This window comes from Streptopelia decaocto (genome assembly GCF_964273445.1).
Source record: "Streptopelia decaocto genome assembly, chromosome: 11".
Classification (NCBI taxonomy): domain Eukaryota; kingdom Metazoa; phylum Chordata; class Aves; order Columbiformes; family Columbidae; genus Streptopelia; species Streptopelia decaocto.
The window spans coordinates 12,284,661-12,295,766 of NC_138666.1; the positions used below are offsets into that span (position 1 = coordinate 12,284,661).

Sequence of the window (11,106 nt, forward strand, 5' to 3'; positions counted from 1 at the left end):
CAATCAACAATGCAGCACGTGGCCCCAGAGCAAAGTCAACCTGATAAAGATACAACTCCGGAACCACGGAAGGCTACAAACTGGTGGTGACACAGCAAAAACAGGAGATCTAAAACGTTAATGCTTTGTTGCTGATGCTATCTGGTTCTGAGGCAGCGCAGAGGTTTCTAACAGGCTGTGTGTGATGGCCTCACCCTCCGCCTAGAAGAAAACTGTGGAAGGCTGGAGGAGCAGAGGTCTCGTGCAAATGGCAGATACTGGCAACTATAGTTGTGGTCATAAAATGTAAAATGTATAGAAAAACTTATTGAATTGATCCATGAGAGCCTGCAAACCAGTCCTGCAATCTGGGAGCTGTGCTGAGGTGGGGAGAATTGTCAGGGTTCTCAGGGAGATGGGTCTGAGCTGGACAGCTGGAATAGCCAGAGCTTTGTACGATTGATGAGTGGTGGGAATTCACAAGGCAAAAGAAACCTCTCAACCCAATGTGGAGAATCAGAAAAGCAGAAGTAGGGCTGATTGGCCCCAGGAAAGAAAATGGGGAAAAAAATGAAATGCGTAGAGCTTAAGGAGAGGCCGAGACTTGTCAGAGTCAAGGAAGAGGGAAGATCTGTGATGTGCTCCCACACACACGCTGCAGATGCACAGGAGGGCAGGAGCCGGCTGCTGCAGCCGTGTTCCCACAGAGGAATATCTCACCGAGAAGCTGGACAGCACAGCACTAGGTGGCCAGCGAAGCAAGAACGGGTCGTGGGATGCTGGTACAGAAAGAACAGCGGCTCCACAAATAGGAGCATTGCCGTGGATCTAGTATCTCATGCTGAGATGCTGTGATGGGATGGGCAAAATTCAGTTCTCTCTCAAGCAGGTATGTGGAGATATTTCAACACCACCACAGCAGAAACTGTGAATGTGCCTCTTGGGAGGCTCGCAAAAATGAACTGGAGGAGCTTTCTGCTGTGATTTGTGTCATAAGGCTTGCCGGGAGGTTTCTGGGGATAGGTCTGCACTTGCGCTGGAGCAGGAACACACGATGTGCACACGTACCACTCCCCATGCTGCAAATCTGGGATATGTTCACTTGAGGTGTTGGGCAGCACTGGGCTTCACTGGCGCTAGTGCAGAACTGCCCGTGCGCCATGGCTCTGGGGGATGTGGACAATGGGGCTTTCACCAAGGCATTTCTCTTTGCAGGAGAACATCCCGGGCACCTGAGCTGTCTGTGCTTTCTGAGCTGAGTGGCCACTCAACGTAGGATTGCACCCAAAGGGCTGGAGTGCCTGAGCAGCAGACATGTGATGTGCAGGCCAGGTAGGTCCATTTCCTTCTGCCAGGTGACCACACTGGGTTTGATCTCCTCCATGAGTCTTTCACGGGACAACCAGTGAATGGGCATTGGCTTGGAAGAGGCAAGAGGAAGGCAGAGGACGTCTGCTCACGGCCCTCTGAGGCACCACCTGGTACAATGTGGAAAGCCCAACAGCCCACGGGATGCTTGTGAAGCTGTGAAGCCCACCTGAGCCCTGGGGCATCCTGCATCCCTCCCACGTGCTGCTCCCTCCCTGCTCACCCACAACAGGCTCTCCTGGCCCAGCTGGCCCATAGTGCCTGCATTAAGGGGCCAGGTTTCCTGTGCTCAGCAGAGTTTGACTGATAAAGCCACATGACCTTTGCACTTTGGTAATGAGGGAACAGTTCCCAGCCAGGAACTGTGTCCTGGAGAGTCAGAAGAGCTGGAGATGTTGTAGCCGGAGCCAATGGTTTGTGCAAGCTCTGAGTGGGTGTGGTGGACGTGGAACATGCTATAAAGAAGCATTAGGGAGCCGATCAAACAATGCAAACTGGAGCAGAGGGAAGAGAAGCGATATGGGAGAGCTCAGCATCCGCTCCGTTCTGGTGACTGGGGCCAACCGGGGAATCGGCCTGGGGTTTGTCCGGCAGTTCCTGCAGATGCCAAAGCCACCTGAGTGGGTCTTTGCAGCTTGTCGGGACCCCAAGGGACAGCGAGCACAGGTGGGGCTGGGCTGGCGGGGGTGGGTGGTGCTGGGGGATGGGAGGACTCGGTGCCAGGGCAGCAGGTTGAGCAGGGAGGGGTTTGCAAAGGGCTGGAGCTGCAGCTGGGCTGGGACAGCTGTGGGACCAGCTGTGCGTGGGATGTGCAGAGGGGACAGTGGCTCGTGGCGTGTGCAGGAGGCACACAGCCCCCTCTGATGGGAGCAGGGCAGCCAGAGCAGGGTGCTGGGCGCCAGGCGGTGCAGGGACGAGCTGGAGCAACACGGGTTTGCCTGGGAAAGGCTGAGCCTCTGCACAGCCCCTCCTGCCTCTCCGTGCCCACGTGGTCCCCTCTTTTGCAGGAGTTACAGAATCTGGCCTCCAGGCACCCCAACCTGGTGATCACCCAACTCGGTAAGTACCCCGAGGTGGGGGTCCCTGGCCCCGGTTCCCCTTTCTGCGCAGCACCACGGCTCCCACAGCCCTGGTGAGGGCCCGGGTGCCGAGACACCCTGGGAGCCCAGTGCCGGGAACACGGGGGGCTCCAAGCCAGCATGGGGACACGGGCACCCACCTCCCCTGTGTTCTGCAGATGTCGCTGACCCCAACAGCATCAAGGCGGCTGCAGCCAGAGTGGAGGAACAGCTGGGGGGCTCAGGGCTGAACCTCCTCATCAACAACGCTGCGATTGCTAAGATGAGCACGCTTGATGGCGAGACGCTGGAGGACATGATCCAGGTTTACACCACCAACACCGCTGGGCCGCTGCTGCTGGGCCAGGTGAGACCCTCACCCCAGCTGGGCTGTGCTGGGGGACAAAGGGCTGGTGGGAGGGGGTCCTGCTGCTGCTCCAGTGCTTGATGGGCTCATGGTCAATGGAGCTCATGGAGCCACAGGCTGGAGCTCAGGAGCTGAAGCCTGATGGGCTGGGGCAGTGGGAACGAGAGGGAGGATGCTCCAGTGCTGGCGCTAATGTTGCCACTGTGGAAGGAGCTTGTCCTGTTCTCTGTGCACAACCCTATTTCCTTTCCTCCCCTTCTCTCCTCTCAGGCGTTCCTGCCCTTGCTGAAGAAGGCTGCCCAGGGGAGCCCGGGCTCAGCGCTGAGCTGCAGCAGGGCGGCCATTGTCAACATGTCCAGCTCTGCAGGCTCCATTGAGGAAGTCTATGTATGGAATCTGGGACAAGTTGTCTCCTATCGCTGCAGCAAGGTACGGCCACGCTGCACTGGGTGTGAGCCCAGGTATTTTCCTCTCTGATCTTGCATGCCTTCCAACCTCGCCCTCAGTCCCTGCACCTCTCTGCACTGTGACTGAGCTCCTGAGCTCCCACCACCCATTGGGTCCCTCTGATGGCACGCTCCCGTGTCTGGACCCAGGTCCCACCTCAGAGGGACCTTCACCTGGGCTGGTCATCCACATGGGTACAGTGCAGCAGCATCGTGTGCCCCAGGGAGCTGGCTCCACCTGCCCTCCCCTGTCCCAGCCACGGGCTCTGTACATGTCCCTCGCAGCCACCCTTCCCCTCCCATCACCATCCCTGCCCTGTCTCCCCACAGGCTGCTCTCAACATGCTGACCAAGTGCCAGTCCCTGGGGTACCGGGAACACGGCATCCTCTGCGTCACTCTCCACCCTGGCTGGGTACAAACGGACATGGGGGGCCCAGGATCACAAATAGTAAGAAAGCTTTTGGTTGAGTTCTGTAAGAACTTCTTTATTTGGGAATGCAGAGGACTGAGCAGTCCTGGACATGCTGGGCACCGGGAGAGCAATGCGGCAGATGCTCTGAGCTGGGGGCACATGAGGGGAGGGGATGAGAAATGGGGAATTCTTCTTGCCCTGTGCCGGCCTCTCCTCGCTCACTCCAGAGAGCCCCAAGCCCTGAGCAATGATCTGCTCCAGGGCAGACCTCAGCCCAGCCTTTGACACACGGCTGTGTTTCTCCTCTGCCCCTGCAGACGGTGGAGGAGAGTGTGAAAGGGATGCTGAAGCTGCTCTCCTCCCTCTCTGAGAAGGACACCGGGACCTTCTTGAGCTGGGAGGGGAAGGTTGTGCCCTGGTGAGATGTCAGCCCAAGATCCTGACAGAAGGTCCCTTTGATGCTGCACCGAGCTATGCCTGTGTCTTAATAAATAAATTTGTGTCAGTAAACAATGAGTAGCTCTGTTTGAACCTTCCTCTTGGTCTCCTTTTCAACTGTCATTGTGGGAGTCTTCACTGATGCTTTGAGACAACTTCTCAGAGTTGTTTCTCAATATAATTCAGCTAAGTATGTCTGGATGTCTGATTTCCTCTGACTGGGGTCCTGGCCATCATCCTGGAAGGGCTTTTTCCCCAGGCACAGAGAGGCTCATCCCACAGCTCTCCCTCTGAAGGCCAGCACAACCTTCTGATGCATCAGTTGTCCCTCCCAGTGAACCCTTTCTTGTTTATAAGTAGGACCTATGTCACAAAGTTATCACTGATGCCCTCTGGGAATCTCCTGGGTTGCCTACGTCCTGCTGCGTTGTCCCCCCAGCAGAGACCAGGCTGGTTAAAATACCCCATGAGGACCAGCAAACATGGGCCTACTTCTAGCTGTCTCTAGAAGGCCTCATGCACTCGTTCCTCCTGCTCAGGCAGCGACTTGCCCTGCAGAGGAGATCGCCCACCAGAGCTCCCGGCCGTGGCTGTCAATGAGCACAGAGAGGGCTGACAGGGGTCCCTGCGGGGGAGACACCAAGGGGTCCCCGGAACCCCTGAGCCCTCCGTGGGCACCACAGCATCCTCTCACTGGTGTGCACCACTATTCCACATCATTTGTCATGTGGAGCACCTTACCTGTTCTCAATTGGGGTGCCAATACGTTTAATCTGGCTCACCATCTCCTCGGGTAAGAGCGTGCTGAAGGGTTGTGAGCTTGCTGACCTCGAGTATGACACATCTTTCTCTTGCTTTCCAGAGATCCTTATGATTTGGGACAGCGTGTCTGAATGCATTAGAGAGCACTTGGCACAGGAGAGGGTGGGTCTTGCATCCTGTTCCTCCCCTCAAGAACCCCTGAGAGCTTGCCTTGAATGGACAACGCTTTGCCATCGATTGTCATCGCTTCTGCGCTCTGAAAGCAGAATCAGTCACCCAGCAGGACACTGCTGTCGACCAAGGTGCCACAGACCAGCTTCTGTGGCACCTGCGATAAAAATGAAAGTCCAGATAAAGTAGAAGAAAGTGTTAAGCACTTTCTAGTATTTCTCATCGACACCACCAGAACGGGAAGACCACACCCTGGTGCCTCTCTTAGGGTTTCACCTTGTCATTGGAAACTCCTCCAGTTATATCTGGGGGTGGGATGTTGGCTCTCCTGTTACTTTTCCCAATAGCTTTCTTGAGCAGAGGACCAAAGAGCAAAAAAGGCCTCGAGTACGTGCTTTGTCTCTGTCCCATCTTGGTCTTCGTAGGCTCGGGGTGGGCAAGGCGCAAGGCAGCATCCCCATGCTCTGACAAATCACTGCTGAGTGTTTTCCTCTCCAGGATGCTTACAATTGTTCCTTCTTTTTACCTCCACTGTTCTCAGGGCGTCCAGCTCTTAGGAATCGGCACATTCTATGTTCTTAAAGACTTCACATGCACTGTGAACAGCAAGGATTCGATTGTTTGGAGACCTGTGTTTCGTATGTCCAAGGTGATTGCAGATGAATGCAACCTCAGCTATGCTAAAGAAGACGTTCCTGGTAAGCAGATGGATTAAAAGCTTTGCTTGTCCTTGCACCACCCTTGAGGTCCATGCTAGCCACTGTTAAAGCATGACTGAATGCCTAAAGAGCTCTGAGAGCCACCTCGGCTTGTTCAAGCTGGACAGACCAACAAGGAGCAGTTTCTCAGAAAGACCCCTTGGGTGTCCTTTTTTAACAATACACCTTCACCTAGAGGATCTCTTCTTTAATTGCTCTCGTGCTTGGCTCCACATCAGTCACGATTATGCAATGTTAGGTCTACTGCTTCTGGGCTGTAATTATTGGAGCTGCTTTTATCAATGAAACTGAGATAAAGCTCATGCTCCGCCTTCATGGCAATGTGCACCTACTTGTGAGGGCAAAGGCCAGAGCTCCTGCTGGTTCTTAACAGGATCCTTCTAGAGCAAAGCGGGTACAAGCCACTTGTAGACAGGCCAGAGCTGAAGACAAGGACAAGAATCTGTGGAAGAACTCAGGGATGGTCGTATCTGCCATGAGTTCTGGTCAGTGCAGCTGCAGTGTGACATGAATGATGCCGTGGGGCAGGAAGAGCTTGGGTCTGTGTCTGGAGGGGTTCTTCTCTTTCACATACCACATCTTCCAGGTGACTGAAACGCCTGTGGGGCCACTTACTGGGGATGAGGGGCAGGGGGTCTGATAGATGCTACAGGTTGATGTGCAGGCCTTGCAGTTTGCTCCTCCATGGCTTCTCCATGAGTCTGGCAGACTTAGCCGGAGTGCACCGGCTGTGGGCATGGTTGTGCTCGAGTGCCATGGACTTTGCCATGGGATCTGCACCTGTCTCCCTCTCACACGATATTCATCCCCCAGGAGCTGTTAGCATGGGATTCAAAAGACTGTGCTGGAACAATGTCCTGCCTGCAGCTGCTTGGAGCTTATGCCATTGTCCTGCTGCAGAAGTGACGTTTTGTTCCTCTTGTTCTGTTCCCTAGCTGATGTAACCATTGTCCCTCTGAGGTGTGAGGAGCTCTCCGTGTGTGCCCAGCTACCTTTTACAACCGTACAGTGTTGTGTGTATGAGACTGCAGCATCATTTTTGGGGCTGCTTGTAAAAGACAGAAACAGGGACTTTGTCTTCAAAGCAGCAACACCGTGAAGACGCTGCCCTTGTCCTACTGTAGCCGGACAAGGCTCAGAGAGGCATCCCATGGTTGAGAGCAATGTGCAAGGATCACCTGGGGGAAAGCAGTGCCAGCCCAGCCCTGCAAAATGTCCTCTGATCTCATCAGTGCCTGATACCAGCAAGTTGTCGGGGGAAGAACAGGGCAAAACGAAGAGACCCGAGATAGTTTTGTCTCACCAGCTTGGGCACCCCGGGCTGGTGGCAGGGTGGATTCTCACCACACTGGTATTACTCCTGAGCCGGAACAACACTGGCGGTGACCACACAACAACCATTCAGAGGACTTCCTAAGGTGTGAGCCCTGCACACAGCCAAGCTGCGAGCAGATGCAGCAAACCAATCAGCTGGAGGTGGGATCTATCAGAGAGCAAATGTCTGCATGCTGCTACTTCAGTGGGTCAGCTAAGCAGCGGGAAACCAAAGCTGGGCCTCAGGAAAGCTGGAAGCATGGCCATGCTTTGCTCCTGAGATTTCCTGCTGAAGCAACACGTGAAAGTCACATTTCAGTGCAGTGGAAAGCAGGGGAGGGAGGATCCCACCGCAGCCTTCAGGCTCCGCTCGCTAATGGACTCCGAGCTTTTATGGACACCAGTAACACATCACAGAACCGTCCAGAGCAGCATTGCCGCAAATCCCCCCAGCTCAGCCAGTCCCAACCACCAAGTCCAACCCTGCTCAGACCAAACTTTGCGCGAGCTGGCATCGTGCCCATGGGCCACGGGCAAAGGTTTGGCAGGGGAGGGCCAGCTGGGACATGGCCAAGGCAGCCTCAAATCTCCCAGCAGCACGGTTGGGGGGGACGGGACACAGCTTCTTCTGCACAGCAAACCTTCAGAGGACCTTCACACCGGTGCAAACCCGCCGTCCCTTGCGAACACAATGCTTTTCTTCACGTTGGTGAAGTTACTCGAGCGTGTAACCAACGGCACCTGCCCGCCCCGATCCCCGCCCCGCTCTCACCTGGGCCCGCGGCCCCTCGGGGTCCCGACATGTCGCGAAGATCCAGGCGGGTGGCCGCGGTGTCGCCAGCAGCTGTTTCACCAGCTCCAGCCCGATGCCGCGGTTGCAGCCGGTCAGCAGCACCGTGCGCGCCCGCCCCGCCGCCATCGCCGCCCGCCCCCAGCGGGGCGGAACCGGCCCGGTACCGCCTCCCCGGCCCGGGCTGCCCGGGAAGGGCTTCCCAGCCACCCATGGGGCCGTGCGTGTGTGTATATGTGTGTGTGTGTATGCATTATCCCTCCCAGCTAACATGCAGTACAAACGCACCCCCATCTTGGGGGCCCCGACTGCCCCGGAATCCCCGCGGGAAGGAGCGACGGCTCCCGGGGGGATGCTGGGGGGCTGCAGGGACCCCCACCTCTTCCCAAGGCTGGGGTGCAGGGGAGAAGGCTTACAGTATTTCTGAGTTGGTATCTTCAGCACAGCAATGCAATTTTTCCCCCAGATAGGGAGAAGGAAAGGAAGGAAACCCAAAACTAAATACCCCCATTGAAATAAAAAACTTACGCTTTTTCTATGGATAAACAACGTTTAATCCAATTCCTTAAGTGTATTCCTTAAACACGTGTTCATTAGAGCATAAGCAGAACAGCGCTGGGTGCGTGGAGGATTCGCTCTGCCCACCACGCACACTTTCTAGCAATAAGAAGTGTGCTTAAATACAGTAAGGTATTACATATTCATAATAACCCCAGGAACGCCTATACATATTCATAACCTTTCCCCGCTTCTTGTTAAAATGAGTCTCAGATAACCATTTTCATTGTCTCCTCCCTGACCCTCCCCTGTTGCACCTGCGCAGTGTCACTTGGTGATTTTGAGGAGGGGTCTTTGAGGGCCTTTGGATGAAGGCTCCTTCAGCTTTGTCACAGTGAACTTTTTACCTTTTTGGCTGATGACGATGAATTGGCTGGAACCCAAGTTGCCAAGTCAACCATGCCTCATTTGGTTGTATCTGTAAACATTATACATCTTAGCATGAATCACAACTGCATTTCTCACACCCATCAACCCAATTTATCAGAGAGGTACCAAATCCTTCCCAGCTGCTCTTTATTGCCTGCCCAGAAATGCACCTGGTTTGGCTGTTCAGAATATAAATGTGAACCATGAAAAGAGATGGGCTTTAAGCATCTGCTATTGGATACTTCCCACGGGGGCCTTGCTTGATTCACTTTTGTGCTTCAGTCATCCACAAAACCAGGCATTGTCAGCCCTTGTTAGTTAAATGTTGTGAGGCTTCCAGAAGGTAAAAAAGAGAAATGCAAACAATTGGAAAAAAAAAAAAAAACAAACACCAAACCAACACACAAAACAAAACAAAAAAAACCCCACCACAATCACAAAGCTTACCCAAGTACTTTAGTTTCTTTACAGGCCTTGGTAACATCCTACTGACTGGTAAAGCTTGAATCTGATATTACTGAGTTTTGGAGCTCTTGAATGCATCAATATGCAAATGTCCCACCTGTTTGCTGCCCTCAGCCCCCACCGGGCCTTGGTGAGCTCTGGTGTCCTGTGGGCACAGCTTTGCTGTCTCTGCTGACTCCTCACGGCCCGCTGTGAGAGCCACCTCTCCATGCACCAGTCCTGGTGTGGTCCACTTGACCCTCACAATAACATCCCATCCTCCTGCATCCCTCAGACGCAGGACGTGAAGCTGAGATGATCCTTGCGGAGGAACAAGTCCCAGTGCAGGCTTAAGAATTTCTCCCATATCTTACGTTGTTGTGTTTCTTAGGGTGTCAGTCACACGTCCAGGTCCTATCAGTGGAGAGGCTGAGCTGTCAGCACTGAGCAGCCAGTTTTAGGAGGAAGGTCATAGATTTTGGTTTTAAGAAAGCTATGTTTGAGCTCAGGCTCTCACTCTTAGTCCCTGCACCATCCCATCACAATGGGCTTTCACCAGTGCTCTGCAGCCAAAATGAAAATAAGTCAGGGAGGGTGGCCATGACCTGCCGGGCTTCACAACACAGTTACAGGGCTGGGTAAGTCTCACCCAACCCCTCGATTAGCAGTTCCTTCATCAGTATTCATTCTTCATCAAGTGACTAAGATGTGATGACATGGCCCAAACCAGCCCTGAATACAATGGCAAACAAAGAGCCTTGATAGATAGCAGTATCCTTATTCTTCCTTACATAGTAGATTCAATGTATTAAAGATAATTGGGCCATTTGCCCGTTTCCCTAGCTGGCAGAAAAAAAGCAGGTTTCTCAATGTTCTCGTCATTGCCCTTTGTGCAACATGCAGGTGAAGGTGAGCACACATGATCGTTCAGCAAAGGAGAGCGGAGGAGATGCGACAGCATCTTGGAAAACTGGCTCTGAATTTTCCTAGTGTGGTGGGGTGGAAAACATCCACATGTGAAATACGGCTGTCAGGAGTTACGGGAGAGGGGTGAACAGAAGGACCTTAATGCTCATCTCAAGGTGTAGACCATCGCTCCTCCCTCTCTTGGTGCCAGGTTGGACTCTGGCTCCTGGAGAAGCAGTGCTTGTTTAAACTCTAACGATCAACAATGCAGCACGTGGCCCCAGAGCAAAGTCAACCTGATAAAGATACAACTCCGGAACCACTGAAGGCTACAAACCGGTGGTGACACAGCAAAAACAGGAGATCTAAAACATTAATGCTTTGTTGCTGATGCTATCTGGTTCTGAGGCAGGGCAGAGGTTTCTAACAGGCTGTGTGTGATGGCCTCACCCTCCGCCTAGAAGAAAACTGTGGAAGGCTGGAGGAGCAGAGGTCTCGTGCAAATGGCAGATACTGGCAACTATAGTTGTGGTCATAAAATGTAAAATGTATAGAAAAACTTATTGAATTGATCCATGAGAGCCTGCAAACCAGTCCTGCAATCTGGGAGCTGTGCTGAGGTGGGGAGAATTGTCAGGGTTCTCAGGGAGATGGGTCTGAGCTGGACAGCTGGAATAGCCAGAGCTTTGTACGATTGATGAGTGGTGGGAATTCACAGGCAAAAGAAACCTCTCAACCCAATGTGGAGAATCAGAAAAGCAGAAGTAGGGCTGATTGGCCCCAGGAAAGAAAATGGGGAAAAAAATGAAATGCGTAGAGCTTAAGGAGAAGCCGAGACTTGTCAGAGTCAAGGAAGAGGGAAGATCTGTGATGTGCTCCCACACACACGCTGCAGATGCACAGGAGGGCAGGAGCCGGCTGCTGCAGCCGTGTTCCCACAGAGGAATATCTCACCGAGAAGCTGGACAGCACAGCACTAGGTGGCCAGCGAAGCAAGAACGGG

General features: G+C 53.6%; 1 protein-coding gene across 1 annotated transcript; it reads left to right on the forward strand.

Moving 5' to 3' along the window:
- The first annotated feature begins 1,781 nt into the window (after positions 1-1,781).
- LOC309444530 (C-signal-like) lies at positions 1,782-6,695 on the forward strand. The gene is made up of 6 exons (XM_082062433.1): positions 1,782-2,013; positions 2,355-2,406; positions 2,585-2,772; positions 3,043-3,201; positions 3,549-3,668; positions 3,950-6,695. The coding sequence occupies exons 1-6, from the start codon at positions 1,867-1,869 to the stop codon at positions 4,052-4,054; spliced, it is 771 nt and encodes a 256-aa protein (XP_081918559.1). The 5' UTR covers positions 1,782-1,866; the 3' UTR covers positions 4,055-6,695.
- Positions 6,696-11,106: the final 4,411 nt, after the last annotated feature.